At 38.8% G+C, this 19,921-nt stretch overlaps 1 protein-coding gene across 3 annotated transcripts in view; it reads right to left on the reverse strand.

Moving 5' to 3' along the window:
- Positions 1–1,941: 1,941 nt before the first annotated feature.
- Positions 1,942–19,921, reverse strand: part of LOC107602122 (AP-2 complex subunit mu-A-like) — a 20,325-nt gene continuing 2,345 nt past the window's right edge. Inside the window, exons 1-12 of one of the 3 annotated variants that reach the window (XM_016294530.1) lie at positions 19,074–19,213; positions 15,484–15,749; positions 13,714–13,796; positions 13,475–13,480; positions 10,967–11,102; positions 10,699–10,843; positions 6,404–6,418; positions 4,984–5,103; positions 4,765–4,900; positions 4,577–4,674; positions 3,871–3,982; positions 1,942–3,656 (exon numbers count right to left, since the gene is read on the reverse strand). In XM_016294530.1, the coding sequence (XP_016150016.1) occupies positions 3,522–3,656; positions 3,871–3,982; positions 4,577–4,674; positions 4,765–4,900; positions 4,984–5,103; positions 6,404–6,418; positions 10,699–10,843; positions 10,967–11,102; positions 13,475–13,480; positions 13,714–13,796; positions 15,484–15,749; positions 19,074–19,147 (1,326 nt within the window). In that variant the 5' untranslated portion in view covers positions 19,148–19,213 and the 3' untranslated portion in view covers positions 1,942–3,521. Of the gene's footprint in view, positions 3,657–3,870; positions 3,983–4,576; positions 4,675–4,764; positions 4,901–4,983; positions 5,104–6,403; positions 6,419–10,698; positions 10,844–10,966; positions 11,103–13,474; positions 13,481–13,713; positions 13,797–15,483; positions 15,750–19,073; positions 19,214–19,921 lie in introns of those variants that run through there. The other 2 variants (XM_016294532.1, XM_016294531.1) reach the window with 2 other exon arrangements.

Below are 19,921 nucleotides of genomic sequence, written 5' to 3' on the forward strand. Positions count from 1 at the left end.
TCTGACTGAAGCTCCTTTACTTTTTGTGCAAAACAAAGCCATTGAACAATGAAGCAAAAAGGCTTTTCAGTTAGAGAGGTTTTGGGGGGTTTGACATGGTATCCACGTCATTTCTTTTTTTCTCCACAGATGAACGTCCATAATTCACTAGGTTCTACACATTCTTGTTGTGTTCTTGTATCCAGCATTTTGGCCAGTTTGATTAAATGCTTCCATCTAGAGCAGGGGTGGGCAAACTTGACCCTTCCAGGCCAGTTTCCTTCAGAGTTTAGCTCCAACCCTAATCAAACACACCTGATCCAGCTAATCATTATCTTCAAGACTACTAGAAGGCTACAAGCAGGTTTATCAGAGTCTGATCAAATCTCAGCAGGAAAGTGGCCTGGAAGGGCCAAGTTTGCCCATCCCTGATCTAGAGGATTACAGCACACTGCAGCCAATATAAACCCATCCATTAAAACTTCCACATAAAATCAAAAAATGGTCTGCCCACAGTAAACGAAAGGTCCAGATAAAACCTCCAAACACTTGTTTGGATTGGTTAGTTTCAAGTCTTTTGCCCTCAATTTTCACTTATCCAATAGATTTAGATCCTTAAAAAACAATTGTGGGGTTCTCTAAAAGATACAAACCTAACATATGATGAAGGTTAACAGAAACGTAAGATATTTTCACATTTTATTCTTTATCCTGGACCACAAAACCTCATATGGAAATAAGATTTCCATTGATGTATGGTTTGTTAGGATATGACAATATTTGGCCGAGATACAACTATTTGAAAATTTGGAATCTGAGGGTGCAAAAAAAAATCGAAATATTGAGAAAATCGCCTTTAAAGTTGTCCAAATGAAGTTCTTAGCAATGCATATTACTAATCAAAAAGTACGTTTTTATATATTTACAGTAGGAAATTTACAAAATATATTCTTACTTAATGGATCTTTACTTAATGTCCTAATGATTTTTGGCATAAAAGAAAAATCAATAATTTTGACCCATACAATGTATTTTTGGCTATTGCTACAAATATACCCCAGCGACTTAAGACTGGTTTTGTGCTCCAGGGTCACATATAATACATCAGTAATAAAGTGAAGTGAAGTGACATGTGGCCAGGTATGGTGACCCATACTCAGAATTAGTGCTCTGCATTTATCCCATCCTAAGTGCACACACACACACAGCAGTGAACACACACCCGGAGCAGGGGGCAGCCATTTTTTGCCGCGGCGCCCGGGGAGCAGTTGAGGGTTCGGTGCCTTGCTCAAGGGCACCTCAGTCGTGGTATTGAAGGTGGGAGAGAGCGCTGTACATTCACTCCCCCCCCCACCTACAATCCCCGCCAGTATGACTCAAACCCACAACCTTTGTGTTATGAGTCCGACTCTCTAACCATTAGGCCACGACTTCCCCCTTAATACCTGTTATGATTTTTTAAAGCTTTCACTCGAACAAGGTAAACTCATCTACTCATTAGTTGCTTTCACAGTTTAATTGTGTTTATAATTGTGCTTTTGCAAACTATTCCAATTTAAACTTCTAGGGGAAACATTTTCACATAAAGACCGAAAGAGCGGTCAGAAGCGTAATAGTGGTGACGTTAAAGTCATGTGATCGTGGTGTAGTTTGTTTATAGCCTACGTTTAGCTTTTTACTTCTGGTGGTTGTATTTAGGCGTCAAAACTCATAAAAGTTGCATTTATTTGTGAAGATTATCATGAAAAACAAAACGTGTAAGAATCAAACACTTTTGTTGGTCACAGTGCTTATTTTCTGCAATAATCCAGAAGTCTATGGAAAAATCCTATTGGGTTTTTGTCGAGGGAACCAAGGTGTTGCGAACTGTCTACTTCCATTCAATCGCAACTTTAAAATGCCATACAATATTTATATAATATGAAACAAAAACACCAACTCCATTAAGAGTAACTGATTACACATTTTATTAGGATTAAGACGACAATCACAAAGTTACCAAATGAAGACGATACACTGCAAAAGGAGCCTCATCATCTCTCAGAGCTGAAACACAACGAGGTCAGATGGTGTAAGTGTTATTAGAAGTCGCACACTTAAATCTGCAGGGTCGAGTCTGTAGTGTTGTCTGAAACGTAACGTAGATAGCACGAGCATAGTAGTCGACAGTGAGCTCATCACTAAACTGTGCTACCGTCTCTGTGCTGTTCAACCAAAATGCCTTTGCATTAAGATAAATCCTCCGGCGCCTTCCGCAGAGTGGAGTTTGTGTGCACATGAAAGGAGCGAGCACGGTGTTCAAGACCATAAAGGCAGACATGGCTTCTATGTTTTGACATCTCCAAAATCTCCTGCCTCAGATCAGGACTACAGAAGTTTTAGAAAAGGGACTCCCTAATATTCTAGGCCCTCACTTATGTATTTAGTGAAATGCATCTTTTTGAAGTTGCATTTGCCTTCAAACTAATCTCAGGAGAAATGTTGAAATGCAGGGAGAGATTTCGCTGATGCAAAGACGAACGGTAAACTTAAGTCAAGTAAACAAAGTGGTAAATGAGGATGAAAGTTAAAGTGTGACATGAAAAGACGGTTAAGTGCACAAATGCAAAGTCCCTGAGAGATGTTGGGGACCCCTGACTTGCACACATACGCACCAGTCACTATATGACACCAAATGAAAGCTGAAACTCGTCTAAATCGGTGTGGTGGTTTTGTTACAGTGTATAGAGTACCATATACGCACAAAGACAGCTGGACTTAAGCATTAGTACAATTTGTTGCTTTAATTCAAACGTCCTGACACCTCATTTTGGTCACATTGAGAAATTATTTTATATCGAGACAACAAAAAAATTAAGACAAAATGCAAATAGTTACATCAGCATACATAAAACAACTTTTCAATGAAAAGTTACGCTCAAGAACATTGTGGGGTCATCTGCTTAACGTTTACACCAATTCACCGAGAACAAGAATGTGGACGATACCTATTCTTAGGAGGGACCACTACAAAAACTAAGTATGAAGTGGTATGTTTTTAGGGTCCAGGTTAGCGGATAGGGACTTAGGAGCAGGAAATGGCCACACTGATACCGCCTTTGTGCAGGAACACAGGTTCAGCGCTAATCACCGGGTTGAAAAGGGGCCGAGTGCCAAATTAGCTGGGATTCAATAGGGACTGGGGGTCTGGAATGCATGTTGTGGAAGAATTAGAAAGGAGAAACGAGTGGGGGTTTACATCTCATCATCTCATAGCAAGTGAAATTCTGAAGGGAGTTCATGAGGATAAAACATTTTTTTATCGTTGCAGATAAACTATGTGTTTTATTCTGAAGGGCACATTTGTTTTAATTCATGAGATTTCGGATGTTCTTTTTGGGTTTCCCTTTTTTTATGTTTTCAGTGTGAACAGAGCCCCATATAAAAAGTTGAGGAAGGGAGGGGAGAGCGAGACAATGAATAACGCCCTTCTCTTCGTCCTCTGTTCATCCCACCCATTTATTCGTCTGCGTCTCTCCCCCTTCCTCACAGGAGGGCTGCTGTTAGCAGCGGGTCTCATAGATGCCACTGCGACCGATGTAACGCACCCATTTGATGACATCATGATCGCTGTAGTTGAGCTTCGACTCGAAGACCTTCAGGTAACGCACTTTCAGTCCTGATGGAGCAAAAGGTACCTGGAAAACAAAAGAAAATTGACCCCAAGCTTCATTAAACAGAGATTGAATTCCCAAACCAAGCATCTAAAGAAAATCTCAAAACAACCTAGTTTAATTATAATATTATCGGCATAAATGACATGCCACTTAATAGAACACTAAAAATTTCCATCCAGTTTTAGAGACCATGCTGTGTGAAAGAGATTGGGGGTCTTCAAGAATTCAAGCTGACCTCAAAGTTCATGGAGATGGGTGGGCGAGCCCACTTCTTTTTGTCATTAGTGGGCAACAGCTCAATTTCGGCGCTGATCTGAGATTCCTTCATACCAGCCATTCGCTTGATCCTACAAAAAAAGAACAACAAAAATCAGCACAATATGTAAAAAAAAACATGACACTACTTACTAACTCGCCTTTAAATTCTCAGAAAGATTTTCATTTGCATGTTAAGTACCAATCCTTAGAATTTACAGCTTTAAAATGAGTATATTTACTATTGTCCAAATGTCTCCAAAAAGGCAAAAACATCCTGATATTGAAATAATAATACTCAACTGAGTATTTGGATGGACGGATGGTGTATTTGAACTGACAGATAGATGGATGAATGGACAGATGGATGGATGAGGTATTTGTATCGATGGGTTGAGTATTTGGATGGATGGATGGATGAAAGGATTAAGTATTTGGATGGGTGGATGAATGGATGGATGGATAAATAAAATAAAAACCTTTTGTAGTTTTAAACATATGGTCCTTGAAATTACAAGTATAAAACCCGCTATTCCTGGGTTTTTCTATGACAGTGGGAGCATAAGTTAATATGCCTTGAAGCAAGAACAAAACAAATTTTGTTTTATGAAATCCTCACTCCTTAGTAGAAGGGTACAAATCTGAACAGTGGGATTTGAAACTTGTACAGTAAAATCAAGCCGTACTTCCAAACAATGGCGTTCTCACTGGCTTTGTACTTGGCTTTCCCCTTCATACAGATGACCTGAACCCCACTGGTGTTGAGTGGAGTAGGAATGCGCACCTGTAGAGAAACACATGATTTTCACTGCAATATGTACAACTAATGAGGCACTTCCAGAATAATGAATGTTATTTCTGCTGTCAGTCTCACCTCTATCTTCTGTGCCAGCAGGGAGGGTTTGAAGTTGGACTTGATCACCACCTTTACCTCCAGCTTGGTGCGGCCCACTTCTCGGACCAATGGGATGACGCGAAAGGGGAGGATGATGTCTTTAGTGGTGCGGTACCTGAGACAAGGACGCTGTCATTGTGCTGTGTGACACACTCATATGCAGACACACACACACACACACACACACTCTTCACTGACCTCATGAGCTCATAATCTCCATCGGGAGGGATGAAGCTAATACTGCGCTCCGAGTCAAACTTGCTGAGACGGACACACTGGTGGAACGTGCAGTCATCGATCGCAATGGATTGTTTCCCACTGCAGCAGGAGACACAGAGGAGAGAAATGATGAGGAAACCATGAAGCATGAGCAGAGACTGCAGAGAGACCAAACACACATTACTCATCAGGGGTGGGCGGCATGACAGTATACTGTGTGACGGCAGAAAATGGTCAACAGGTTAATATTCTGATATACAACACAGGACGCTTTTAGATTGCTACCGGTGAGAAGGGTTGTTTATGCATTTACATGTGAGAGTAATGAAGAAACATGAATTGATGTGAAAATACAAAGCATGATGTGTCCCAAACGAGGAAAGGAAAGATTGCGTTGTTAAGCACAACACAAAGCGGGCTTTACACTGTTTACAACTGTAAAGCAACCTCACAACTTAGTGCATTAAGAATTTAACTGATACATGGATTTGAACAGCTGTGAATGTGGCTCATTCATTTACAATTTGGTCAAATTTTTACTTGTGTTGCAGAATTTGACATTTTCTTTTTTTTGTTTTGAGTATATGCCCAAGTTCCAAATAACAAGAGAAAATAAATGACACTGAATCTTTCATTACGGGAATTTTCCATAAATATGTATTATGTATTATTATTATGTATAACTACAATTCTGCTCAAAAGTTTTGGGGTCAATTTTTTTTTAATGGTTTTGCGAGAAGTCAATTATATTCACCAAGGCTGCATTAATTTGACCAAAAAAAAAAAAACAGTAATGTTGTAAACTATTACAATTTAAAATCCAAAATTTTGAATAGTAGAGCATATTGTAATAAATACAATTATTAGATTAAGCAAGATTTTGGTCATACCGCCTACCTCTGTTACCCATGATGCACAATAACATGTCTGCTATACTGTCATTATGTTGGGAAGGATGTTTGTTTCTAGCACTGTGACCACAACAAAACTGCATGGGAAAGTCTGTAAGAGGGCTGTGATTTGCTGATACCAGATAAAATAAAGCGTTATGTTGTGGTCAGAGCCAAGGGGGCAGGTGTTTGACAGGGTCAAAAGAAAAGAGAACTTTAACACAGACCCTAATGAGAATGGCAGGAAAGAGGCTTTTCAGTAAAACAAAGACAAGTGAAAGACTGTCAGTATGAGACAAGACAAATGAACTGAAGAAATAGCTACGCTCCTTCACTTAGAGCCGCTAAACACCTCACACATCAGGGGGCAATGGCAGTGTCATCCCATGCAAAAAGATCATCTTTATCGAGACATTTGATGGCATGACACGAAGACAGCTGGCAAATGAGCTAAGACAGGACAGAGTGCAGGTGATAAATCAGGTGACGTCAGGAGTGAGTTACGCTACCTGCCCCCCAACTCACTGAAGTCCAGCAGGAGAGAGGAGAGAGGCACACAAATCAACAGAAAAAAATGGAAGAAATAAAGGGCTAAACCAACGGCACCTCAGAATCAAACATTCCTCTGTAAAGATACATATACCTACCAGCATAAAAGGCAACAGGGGGAGAGTGAGACTGCAAGACGGGATGTTACAGAACACAAAAAAGCCAGGAGGAATGAATTCACTTCATGTGAGACTTCCTGTAATATTGTGTCCAAATGTTCTGCTCATAAGGCCTTACATTCGAAGTTCCTGAAGTCAATGTGAACTGGCATTTATAACCAATTTTACTTCAATTCATCAGGAATTAACTGGATTGTGAGAAGTCCTTATATGACAGGTGAATGGAGGAGAGAGATTCAGAAATATACTAATATGTGACACCTCAACTCCATTTTAAAAAATTATTAATTACTCTAGGGGTTCATGATGGAACTGCAGGAGTTTTGTGAGATAGTGACACAAATGCCAGTGCTAAACTCCCTTTAAAGGGGTCATGAAATGAATTTTCTGATGTTTCTGGAAGTTAGCATATCAGATTATCAAAGTTTTGTTCCAATAAAAAAGTTAAAATGTTTTCATCATTTTCCATACAAATTTTCACTCGGTCACAAACACGTCATTTCAAGTGGAGTTACCCCTTTCAAAAACACAAGTAAACAGCCACATCATTGCGCTGCAGCCACGCACAGCATGAGTGACGTGTATTTTGATGCTCAAGATCAGTGATGGGCAAACTTGGCCCTTCCAGGCCACTTTCCTGCTGAGATTTGATCCAACCCTGATAAAACTCACCTGCCTGCAGCCTTCTAGTAGTCTTGAAGACAATGATTAGCTGGATCAGGTGTGTTTGATTAGGGTTGGAGCTAAACTCTGAAGGAAACTGGCCTGGAAGGGCCAAGTTTGCCCACCCCTGCTCTAGATGGTCAGCGCTGTAATACAGTCATATTTGTTTGAGCCGAGTCAGACTGAAATGAACCAGTGCAATCACAACAATTGCCTTCAAGGACAAAATATTGCCATAGATTTCAATAGAAGATGGTGCTGGGTGGTATGACCAAAAATTTATATCACGGTACTTTCCAAAATTATACAGTTTTGTTTTTTTCACGCATGACCGGGTGTTAACCATATTTTCTACTGCCTGAGAGAGAAAATACTGCAGTATATTGACTTAGAATGCCCTATTTTATGTTTGAGCCCGAGTCAGACTGAAATGAACCAGTGCAATCACAACAATTGCCTTCAAGGACAAAATATTGCCATAGATTTCAATAGAAGATGGTGCTGGGTGGTATGACCAAAAATTTATATCACGGTACTTTCCAAAATTATACAGTTTTTTTTTTCTTCACGCATGACCGGGTGTTAACCATATTTTCTACTGCCTGAGAGAGAAAAAACTGCAGTATATTGACTTAGAATGCCCTATTTTACTGTCATGAGTGAATATTGTCAAAAAATACCACACTAAATAGTGACTAAACACAACCCCTTTTAATACGTTAACCAGGAGTCACTCTCATTTATAATCGCGGCATCATCTGATAAAATCAACATGCATCTACACTAAAGACATTATACACTATGCGGTTGTTCTTTGTCTCATGCAGCGCACTGCCTGCGTCTTGAGTAACAAACTAAAAAAAAAAAAAAAGTGCATGTGATATTAACAGACAAACTATCAGAACTATCATATTAAATTCCAAACAATCAGTAAGCGACAGGTGCTTTGCTTTGAGGTATCAAACTTAGGAGTATGTTTTTATTGTAGAGAGATTTTTAGTTTTATAAGCCCTTTAACTTAAAAAAATATTAGAATTTTTAAAGGTGTAAAATTTTATAAAACACTTTAGTTTGGCCTTATGAATCATTAAATGGCAACTAGTAAATTAGTAACAAGCATAAACAATGTATTTCCATCATGTTCAATGTTTTACTTACCACAGTGGCCCTCACATTTCCATTTGAGTGTCATCCAACTCACCTTTTGCCCGAGTCATCAGTCGTGCCACCTTTGCCCTGCTTGTCAATGACAATCTTGTCGTTCATGCCAAACTTGCACTCTGGCATTCCACTCAGGTAGCTTTTCATCACCACACGCCCTGAGACATGTGCACTCAACACCTGACCTGCACGCACAAAACATCACTATGTGCAGCTTCATTACAAAGTAATGAATGATGGTAAAATTCACCATGTAGTACTTTAACTCAACCAGTAGAGGGCAGTAGTAAGGCTCACCCTGCGGTGACATCAGCAAGTTCACACTTTCCAGTACATCCAGGAAGAGTTCATTGCGGCGATATTTGATGCCCTCACGTCTCCAGCCGATCTGTCCGGTGACCTGACTGGTAATCTGAGACTGCTCCTCTTTCGTCTGAGAAGAAAACGATGTGTGGAGTGTGAGAGAAACATGAGCACCGCCAAACAACAAGTCAGATATTTTATATTGAAAGCTGTCATGTAAAGCTTTGTGAACACAACTTTGAAAATATAAAAGTGGGGTATAGAGTGTTTCAGGGATGATGTATTTTGTAGGCCGAAACCCAGAAACGAGTTAGCATTTTAGCACGTCCGTTCAAAGTTTTTTTTGGAAAGGGTTTTTGGTTAAATATCTGAAATAAGGTTTGTGTTTAACACAAGCTCAAGATATTTGCATGTTTATTCTACAACATAAATTACATCAGTAATAGACTTAAGTTAACAAGTGGCTAAATGGGACTACAGAAGTTGTCGGGGGACATTAAACGTCATCACACCGAACAGGTAAACAATCTACAGGTGTTTAGAAAAATGCAAACTATTCCAATTCAAACTTTCAAGGAAAATGTTTTTTCAATAAAAACGGAAAAAGCTGACAGAAGCATAATGGTGGTGACATTGAAGTCACATGATGGGAGTGTAGTTCGTTTATATTTAGGGCTGCACAATTAATCAAATGTGATTGTCATGCGTATCTTGTCAGTAAAGCCGGTTCTGTGATTAGTAGTAAATCTCCAGCACGTGCTTTCAGGTGGAGCAACATTTACTACACAGAGCCGTAGTTCACTGATGAGCTACACAAAATCGCGTTCATAATCGCAGACGATTTAATCGCGCGATTATGAGATCGAAGAAATCGTTCTGCGATTATGAAAGCTGTTTGCGTAGCTTGTCAGTGAACTACGGCTCTGTGCAGTAAATGCTGTTCCATCTGAAAGCACGTGAAAATACCACATTTAATAACATGTTTTTACTCCAAACTCACTTCATAACGTCAGTCGAGTGTTTGAAATAAATCCTTCAGAGAGATGATGTGGCTTCTTACACAGAATAAGGCACGCAACATATTTCATAGTATTCTAAGCAGTGATAAAGGCTATGTCGATTAGCATTGCATTATTATATACTTTATTATAATAAAAATTATAAGACGATGAACTCCGATAAACCATACTGTCATAGTCGTGTGTTTATTAGTCACGTTGAATTAATGAAAGCAGTTAAATCTTCTGTTTATTCAGCAACCGCTATAGGCATTTCCTGGGTTTCTTCTGTGTATTTGGAGTTTCAGCGCGAGAGCGCCCTCTGGCATTCGGATGGATATTTACTGCTGATCACAGAACCGTGCTTCACTGAAAGATACGCATGACAATCACATCACAAATGGAGTAATTTAAATTCCTGCCGTTTCAGAAAACTCATTTTAAACTGTGGAGTTTGCTTTGAGGTATGAAACTTGCATTATTTTTTTAATGTAGAGTAACATCTTATATGTGTAAATATCAATGTAATTTTGTGCTGTCAAACGATTAATCACATACAAAATAAAAGTTTTTGTTTGCATAATATATGTGTGCTTTGTGTATATTTATTATGTATATATAACATACTGTATATATATTTTGAAAATATTTACATGTATATATATATTCATATAATTTAATTATAAATACATTTATTAAATATATAAACATTTTTATGAAATATATAGACGCATGTGTGTGTATTTATATATACATAATAAATATACACAGCACACATACATGTAATATGTAAACAAATACTTTTATTTTGGATGCGTTTGACAGCACTAAAAAAAATTTAATTTGTGAAGGTGTTAAGTTAAATAAAACACTTTAATTTGGCCTTATGAGGAGTCATTACATGGAAATTAGTAAATTAGTAACAAGCATAAACAATGTATTTCCATCATGTTCAATGTTTTACTTACCACAGTGGCCCTCACATTTCCATTTGAGTGTCATCCAACTCACCTTTTGCCCGAGTCATCAGTCGTGCCACCTTTGCCCTGCTTGTCAATGACAATCTTGTCGTTCATGCCAAACTTGCACTCTGGCATTCCACTCAGGTAGCTTTTCATCACCACACGCCCTGAGACATGTGCACTCAACACCTGACCTGCACACACATAGAAGCACAGAAAACACCACTACATGAAGTTTCAATACAAAGTAATGAATGCAGGTAAAATTCACCATGCAGTACTGTAACTCTCAGCCAGTAGAGGGCAGGAAGGCTCACCCTGCGGTGACATCAGCAAGTTCACACTTTCCAGTACATCCAGGAAGAGTTCATTGCGGCGATATTTGATGCCCTCACGTCTCCAGCCGATCTGTCCGGTGACCTGACTGGTAATCTGAGACTGCTCCTCTTTCGTCTGAGAAGAAAACGATGTGTGGAGTGTGAGAGAAACATGAGCACCGCCAAACAACAAGTCAGATATTTTATATTGAAAGCTGTCATGTAAAGCTTTGTGAACACAACTTTGAAAATATAAAAGTGGGGTATAGAGTGTTTCAGGGATGATGTATTTTGTAGGCCGAAACCCAGAAACGAGTTAGCATTTTAGCACGTCCGTTCAAAGTTTTTTTTGGAAAGGGTTTTTGGTTAAATATCTGAAATAAGGTTTGTGTTTAACACAAGCTCAAGATATTTGCATGTTTATTCTACAACATAAATTACATCAGTAATAGACTTAAGTTAACAAGTGGCTAAATGGGACTACAGAAGTTGTCGGGGGACATTAAACGTCATCACACCGAACAGGTAAACAATCTACAGGTGTTTAGAAAAATGCAAACTATTCCAATTCAAACTTTCAAGGAAAATGTTTTTTCAATAAAAACGGAAAAAGCTGACAGAAGCATAATGGTGGTGACATTGAAGTCACATGATGGGAGTGTAGTTCGTTTATATTTAGGGCTGCACAATTAATCAAATGTGATTGTCATGCGTATCTTGTCAGTAAAGCCGGTTCTGTGATTAGTAGTAAATCTCCAGCACGTGCTTTCAGGTGGAGCAACATTTACTACACAGAGCCGTAGTTCACTGATGAGCTACACAAAATCGCGTTCATAATCGCAGACGATTTAATCGCGCGATTATGAGATCGAAGAAATCGTTCTGCGATTATGAAAGCTGTTTGCGTAGCTTGTCAGTGAACTACGGCTCTGTGCAGTAAATGCTGTTCCATCTGAAAGCACGTGAAAATACCACATTTAATAACATGTTTTTACTCCAAACTCACTTCATAACGTCAGTCGAGTGTTTGAAATAAATCCTTCAGAGAGATGATGTGGCTTCTTACACAGAATAAGGCACGCAACATATTTCATAGTATTCTAAGCAGTGATAAAGGCTATGTCGATTAGCATTGCATTATTATATACTTTATTATAATAAAAATTATAAGACGATGAACTCCGATAAACCATACTGTCATAGTCGTGTGTTTATTAGTCACGTTGAATTAATGAAAGCAGTTAAATCTTCTGTTTATTCAGCAACCGCTATAGGCATTTCCTGGGTTTCTTCTGTGTATTTGGAGTTTCAGCGCGAGAGCGCCCTCTGGTCCTTCGTTCATGATTCTGTGATCATTTACTACTGATCACAGAACCGTGCTTCACTGAAAGATACGCATGACAATCACAGCTTTTGCCTAATCGCGATTTAATTTTGATTAATCGTGCAGCCCTATTTATATTTGGCATTTTTCAAATATTGGCTGACAAGTTTTTCCTGTTTGGCCGATGCTTTCGAGGCGGCACTTTTATTTTGACGGCGCTGAGCGCTGCAGTGCCTGAGCACAGTGCTCACATTCTCCCTCATGTTCGCTAATACGGATAGAACAGTTAAACAAAGGAATTAAAATGTATACAAAAAAAGTATTATAACGATTGCTTTTATATTATTAGTAATAGAAAAGCAAACATTATAATACTGTCTCGTTTGCCATCAGCATTCAGCAAATACGCATTTAAATAATTTGAACAAATCTTTGAATGTCTATTAATGAACATTTAATTTCACAAACCTTGCAAACTTAGTCGAATCCAGTTGAGATATTGTGAAGTGTGCATGTGTATCCTGCATGATCGCGTGTTCTTTGTGTGACGGTCGGTCTGTGCAAATCGAATGCGGACAGGAGGAGAGTTCAGCTTCACTGGAGACGCGCGATCGACAAACTTTAAACTCGTGATTTTAAATTATGCTGCGCTTTATCCATTTGCCCACTGCAATATTCATGCAATTTTCACTGTGTGTTGTATGTAAAATGACTGTTACCTTGGCTTTATTTGAAAAAATATGATTCCCAATGCACCCAAACTTCCCAGATTACTTAGTGCCCTGTCTGTTACAATGTTGACTTTTTTTATGTTTATTTTACACATTTATTTTTAAATCCATTTTCAAATGACTTCAAAGGTCTCAAATATTAATTAAAATAAATAAAATTATATCGGCTTAATATCGGTCACCCTGATTTCCAAGATATCGGCAGTCAAAATAAACAATATCGGTCGACCACTATTTATATTCATAAATGTGTCCATTTGTGAAGATCATCACGATGAACAAAACGTGTAAGAACCATAAGCCTTCGTTGGTCACAAGCTTATTTTCTGCCATAATCCAAAAGTCAATGGGAAAATCCTCTTTGGTATCGGTTGATGGATAACTTCGGACTGGCCTACAAAAACACGTCATCACGGCAGCGCTCTATAACTGTATAAGTAAAGCTGTGCTTACATGATGCTGGAAGCAGTGAGTTACAGGTCATCAGGCACGTGGTGAGCAGAGATGTGAAGATGAAGGTGTCAGAAACATTAACACACAGTTCAGTTTCCACATGCTTCAACAAATTCTGTGCTCCATAAAATCAGATTTCAACACTTCTGTTACAGCTATATTAACTGTCTATTTTCATAAAGCATTCACATATTAGAAAACCTAATGGACCAAATGCTGGTGTTTCAAGCAGAACGCACCTGGCTCTTGATACCCTGTTGAGTAATGAAGGTCTTCAAGGCTCCGGTCTCAGAGTTCTGGGGGTACCCAAAATCCAGGATCTCTACAGTAAGGGCAAAGAGAAAAACTATGACTGTGTTGAACTAATACAGCAGTATACAGCAGCTCTACAGAATCCATAAAGTCAAAATTGGCATTTTGGTTTTGAACTTTTGGTTCATGTCTGTCAGTGTTGAGGTCATCTAATATACTGGTGTACTCCTAAAAATGTTGTTAAAAATATATATATAATCAGATTTAAATGAAATGCAATTGTTTTTATTTAAATTAAATTGAAGTCTAAAGGGGTCTTATTATGCTTTTTCACTTTTTCAACTTTAGTTAGTCTGTAATGTTGCTGTTTGAGCATAAAAACGATCTGCAAAGTTACATAGCTCAAAGTCCAATTCAAAAGGAGATATTTTATTTAACAGAAATCACTTTTCAAAAACTACAACGAACGACTCATTTGGACTACAACGCATATTTTCCGGGATTTGTGATATCACAAAGAGCGACGAATGGGACGAGACCTGGTTGAGCTGCACTAGAGAAGGCAACGAGTGTTATCACTATGTCGGAGACGCGCTAGTTTCCCCAAGGCAGAGGAACTTAGAGTGGTTACAATCATCCGGGCTTAAATCGCGCTCAAATTGATTTGATTTTGATGCAATATTTACACTGAAGCTCGCAGGCGGCTATGGTAAGGGGCATGACATTTCCCGACCAGGTGCCGAGTGCTGCCAATCACAGCACACACTGGCCCAGCTAACCAATCACAGCACATTTCGTCTTTCAGAGGGCGGGCCTTCATTTGATACAGGAACTATTCGAGCCGTTCATGCCAGACTGGGGAGAGAGGTGTAATAATGTAAAATATGTGAAAAATAATGTGTTTTTCGAACAACTTAGTATGAGAGCCTGTTCTAGTACACCCCCAAAACAAAATCAAGACTTAATAGGACCCCTTTAAGTAATTTAAGTATTTCAATTAAATTATAAATAACGTTGTTCAAGTAAAACAGAGTTTTTAAATGATATTACACTAATGCTTATGTTTTATATAGCTTCCCAACTATCTTTTTTTTTTTTTTAAATGTGTCATTGCTTCTGTCCATTGTGCAGACTGTAAAGTTTTTATAGGTTTTATACAGGGAAGGGATGTAAACTACAGCTTAAAGGGAAAAAAAAGTCAACATCTTCAACGAAGAAAACTGTGCTCATCAATCTATGTCACGGAGTTTTAAAAGTCAGGCATCACAAGGGATTCTAAGTTTATGTTCCATTATAATGTTCAGTAATGACAGTTCTGTAGAGCTGCTTTATAGCTGAAAGTGAATTAGTTTCATAACTGATTAACTGTGAAACACTGAGTGTTATTTTCCAGTTTATTACTGTGAAGCTGCTTTGAAACAATCTGTATTGTATAAAGTGCTATACAAATAAATGTGACTTCACTTGTAAATCAACAGCATCCATCTCAGACAGCAGAGGAGATGTCTGTCTGTCTGTCTGTGCAGTATTTTCTTTAGGTTTTGATTTTCTCATCGCCATTTCATAAAAATCAAAACCTAAAAAAACAACAGCACAACAGTTGTGCGAGACTTCATGGCTGGAACTGGAGGGAAAAGAAAACTCAACTGCAATATAATCAATGTTACGGTCAAGCAACATATTGGCAGATATCTTTTTACTTTTGTAATCCTTTTAAGATAATTCAGGAAAGTATCGCTTCAGGAAAGTCATCGTACCATCTAGAAGCTCGTAGATCAACACAAAGTTGTTCTTGATGTTCTCCTCGCTGATCTTGCCAAAATAGGCAGTCATGACGTCACACATCTTATAGAGGAACTCAAACACCATGGCTGCATTGACATTCTGCTTGGTAACAGCAGCCAGCCAGATGTTGGAGCGCTTGACGTGGAAGAAGCTGGTGCGGGCGATGTTGGTGACGGGTGAGCGTACCTGCTGACGTGCATGGATCACATTCACGCGGAACGCATCCACTGCATTCCTCCTGCAGAAAGACCATCAAGATAGTGTGAGGTTGATGTAGATTTAAATAATCAATAGATTAATTGACTGAAAAAAGTTAGTTGCAGCCTTATTCCAATTCAGGTTGGAATCCAGCTAAATCACTAAATAGTTCTAGTATCATAAACTCACTGCCAGAGCAAACAACACCCCAACTGAATTGAAACCTCACAAGTAACTGATTGAAACGCACTACATGGAAAGCAACGTGTAATATTGATCCTAATGAGAAGTGCAGAAGAGATGTGACTTTTACAGTTGATTTCAATAGTTCTGCATCAGCATATTGCTAGACTAACAACATGATACTCTAAAGGCCAAAGTACACTTCAGGTTTTACGCGTACACGAGGGACCACGTACAGTGCCTGTGATGCAAATTTTGTCACCAAAATAGTACATGTGTACTATATGCACACCATCTGATTTTTGTAACCGTGGTTTATGAGAGAGCCACAACTTTAGTTTAAAAGAGTTAATAACTTCTGCAGAAAAATCCTGCAGATGCTGGTCAAAGATGACGTTTTTTAGAGCGCATGTGTGGACCGCCTGCGTTCGCGCACGCTATCAAATGGAGTATACTTTGAAAGGCTACGTGTTCGACTCTATGCATATGCATAGAAAAACTAAAAAAGTACTACAAAATAGTAGAGTATACAAAAAGTAAACTTTGGGCTTAATACACACAAAAATACATATCACATCCAAAAACTGCTTAAAAGAAAAAGTCTAATTTCTCAAAAGTCTAATTTTAATTAAATTTCTGTGTCAGCCAAGCAACTAAACATTGAGATTGAGATGAATGGGAATGCTAATGGAAAGCTCTCTCCAGGAATTATTGGTGTTCTTACTGAAGATGCTCATTTTGGTTAATTTTCCTGACCAACAAACACCGCTCATTATCTAAACATTAACCGTTAACTGATCAAATTAGAATCATAAATTAGTATTAAATCAAAATAGAATGGACAAGTATCTGTGATGCATTAAAAATACAATACATTTTTTTCCCCACAGGTTTATTTTAACGTGCAAACAGCAGCATACAGAGCAACACTTATATTGAGATTATAATATAGTGATTATAAGGGGAGCGCTCTTTGCGCACTTTTTAGGCTATAATCCATTCAGAATTTGAATACATTCACTTACGGATTCACTCTCCGATTCAGTACCTGATAAACATTTATCCAATATTGCCACTTGCCATTGTGTTGCGTATAGTACATCAGTTAACTAAGTGAAGGTGAAGCAGGTGCTTGCTCAGCTGTAGGCACGCTGCATGTGTCGAAACGCGCCCATGAGTTAACAAATATGTATAGCATTTTTTTTCTTTCTTTCACCATGCAGCAAACTTAAAAAAATACTTGGGGAAAAAAAAACGTACCAAAAATAAGTAACATTTAAATTAACATAGCATTAATCCGTCAAAATTCTTATTTTCGGTTAACGGTTAAACGGTCAATATGAGCATCCCTAGAAGGATACATGCGATGTTGGCCCTAAACAGTGTCCTGACCAGGTGCAACAAGATTCCAGCAGCAAATATTACATTGAAAGCAAAATGCAGCGTCACACAACAAAATGAGACACACAGGGTGCCTTGTCTGTTCATGACATCTGTAATGCTTCTCTAAGCGAAAAAATGCAGAAACTTGGATTAACAATGGAAGAGATCTTGAGTAGGGTTGGGCCGATAGACGATGCCATTGTCCATCGCCGATGGCTGACAGACATCACGATGTTAAGCTGACATCGTGATTAATCCCCCCCCCCCACCACCCCCTCTCCCGCAATCCGCCGCATCCCAGATCAGTGTTCGGAAAGGAAATTAAGTGTACTACGGAAACCCTAAAGGGAATAAATAGCCTACGAGATGGGAGGATAAAAAAAACATTTCAATACTTTTTCTCGCAATTATATCATTGGGTAAGTATAGGCGACTTGACTGTATATAAATTGCGGGCATCAGGGAGCCGATATTGAAACCGCTTTCGATTGCGCGCTCTCATTTTACTTTCACTTTTGAGATTCGCGATCACAAGGACTATACTATACTATGGAGCGGCAGTACTTTCCACACATTTGACAAGATTATATGTTTGTCATTGGTGCTCAGGATCATTCGCCATCATCCTATCAGACATTTCTCCTGTGGCAAGTGAACTTTCATGTACTGTAATGCAACACGCTACCGCTAGCAAGCGGCTAACCTTTTAGTGGCTCCGTATTACGCGTTATTTGTTTCACACCCCTAACCCTAATATGCTTTTATGAGCTCTTCGTGAGTTCGCAGGTGGTGAAAATAAAATCATAAGTACAGGCAACAATGAGCACGCTTAGTCCAGCAGATGGCATTAGGTGTGTTTGACTTAAAGCGGTGCTGAGCAGACCGATCGGTGAATGGGTGCTTTGATGTCATACACTAATCGGTCTGCGCAGCACCACTTTAAGTCAAACACAGCTTTTGTTTGGAGGGTTCGCCGAGTTCCTTCGCAAAATATACATCATTCAACCCAACCAATCAGGTTGTGAACGTATCACTATGCCTTTAGGTTCGCTGTCAAAAATGCCAGTGTGAAAACTAAGCAGACCTGGACCAAATGTATCGTTTTCTTTTTTGGTCCGGACCAAACAAACCAAAAGAACCGAACTACAAGTGTGAACGCACCCTAAATCATCCTCACTTCATTTCAGCTGTCTGTTTTTACGCTACATACACTGTTTCAACCCCTCTCTTCTTCTTCCCAGAGTTCCTTTTCCTCCAGGCACAATCGACATGCTCACGCACTGCGACTTCATCTAATGATCTCTCTTTCTCATATAGCCCTGCATACATGCGTGAACACACACACACTGCGACAGTATGAGTTGGCAGCGATGTACAGACCCACTGTATCCATAGCAACCCTTCTCTGAACAGACCATCTCTGTGGTTTTAAAGGATGCCAGGATCTTCCAGAAAGGAACTTGCACGCAATCAGAGGCCTAAAATTAATTCTAAAATTCTAACGGTGATCTAAAATTCATCCCTTTTCTCTTTCTAACAGTGAAAGTATGGCTAAAGGTGGAGATGGCTTATTCCTACAAAGGCCAATGAAACAAACAGATCTGACATCAGACAGGGTGATTAAGGAAGGAAAAGAAATGCGGAAAAGGAAGCGCATCAACACAGATCATGATCATGAACGTGAAGGACACGTGTCCTTGATGTCTCAACCTAGAGCTACCTCCTGTTGAAGCGATCAAAGCCCATCTTCTCCACACCTGAAACACAACTTCACGCTTCACACGTTACGATGACTTACCCGATGTCATCACGGTAGACACGGGAGATCAGCACCTCGCCCTTGTGGTTGTAGATGAAGAGTCCTCCGATCATGGTGGTGGTCTCTCTCAGTGCTCACGGGCCATGCTGGAAAACTGAAGAAAGAGGCGGAGTCAAGCTGTCAGTCACTGGACAGAGAATGCATTAAAACAATAAGGACACAGATTGTTAATTGTACGTACGCACCATGATCATATTTATTGCATTGAATTTAAATATTCTAATTGTATTTTTTAAATTTGCTGTCTTAGTCAACAGCTTTGACTTTTAACAAGGTTAATTGTTAAAAATGTACAAAAAAAACAACTTCTCTGCCTTAGAGGCTTAACAAGAGATTCAAATGCACAACCTGAAAACACTTTAAGATCTTCCACTAATACCTCACTCCTGTAATCCTCTGTTCACACCTCATAAAAGACCTAAAAATACACCTTACAGAAATCAAGCTATAAAAAACCCTGAAAAAATCAATAAGGAAGACAAAACAAAACACGCAATCATACACACAATGAGCAGACCGCACCAATGGACACGCATGTGCTCTTTCATTAGGCTGTGGTTCATGTGCCTTTTTGATTTTTAAAAGTAAACGTGAGAATTTATATTGTTAGTAATATTTAGAGTTCGAGATGTACACTTACTATACTGATACATAATTTTTTATAAAAAATGAAATTAATAAAATGTAACTCATCAAATATGATAAATTAAGCTGTTGAGGGACATATGCAAACGTTCATATTTTGTCTAAAGGTTGAATAAACTGTTCCAAATTATTTTTTTCCGATTATTTCATGTCAGGTTTTACATTCCCAGTGACTGACACAC

The sequence above is a fragment of the Sinocyclocheilus grahami genome, unplaced genomic scaffold (assembly GCF_001515645.1).
Source record: "Sinocyclocheilus grahami isolate Dianchi unplaced genomic scaffold, SAMN03320097.WGS_v1.1 scaffold319.1, whole genome shotgun sequence".
NCBI classification, from domain to species: domain Eukaryota; kingdom Metazoa; phylum Chordata; class Actinopteri; order Cypriniformes; family Cyprinidae; genus Sinocyclocheilus; species Sinocyclocheilus grahami.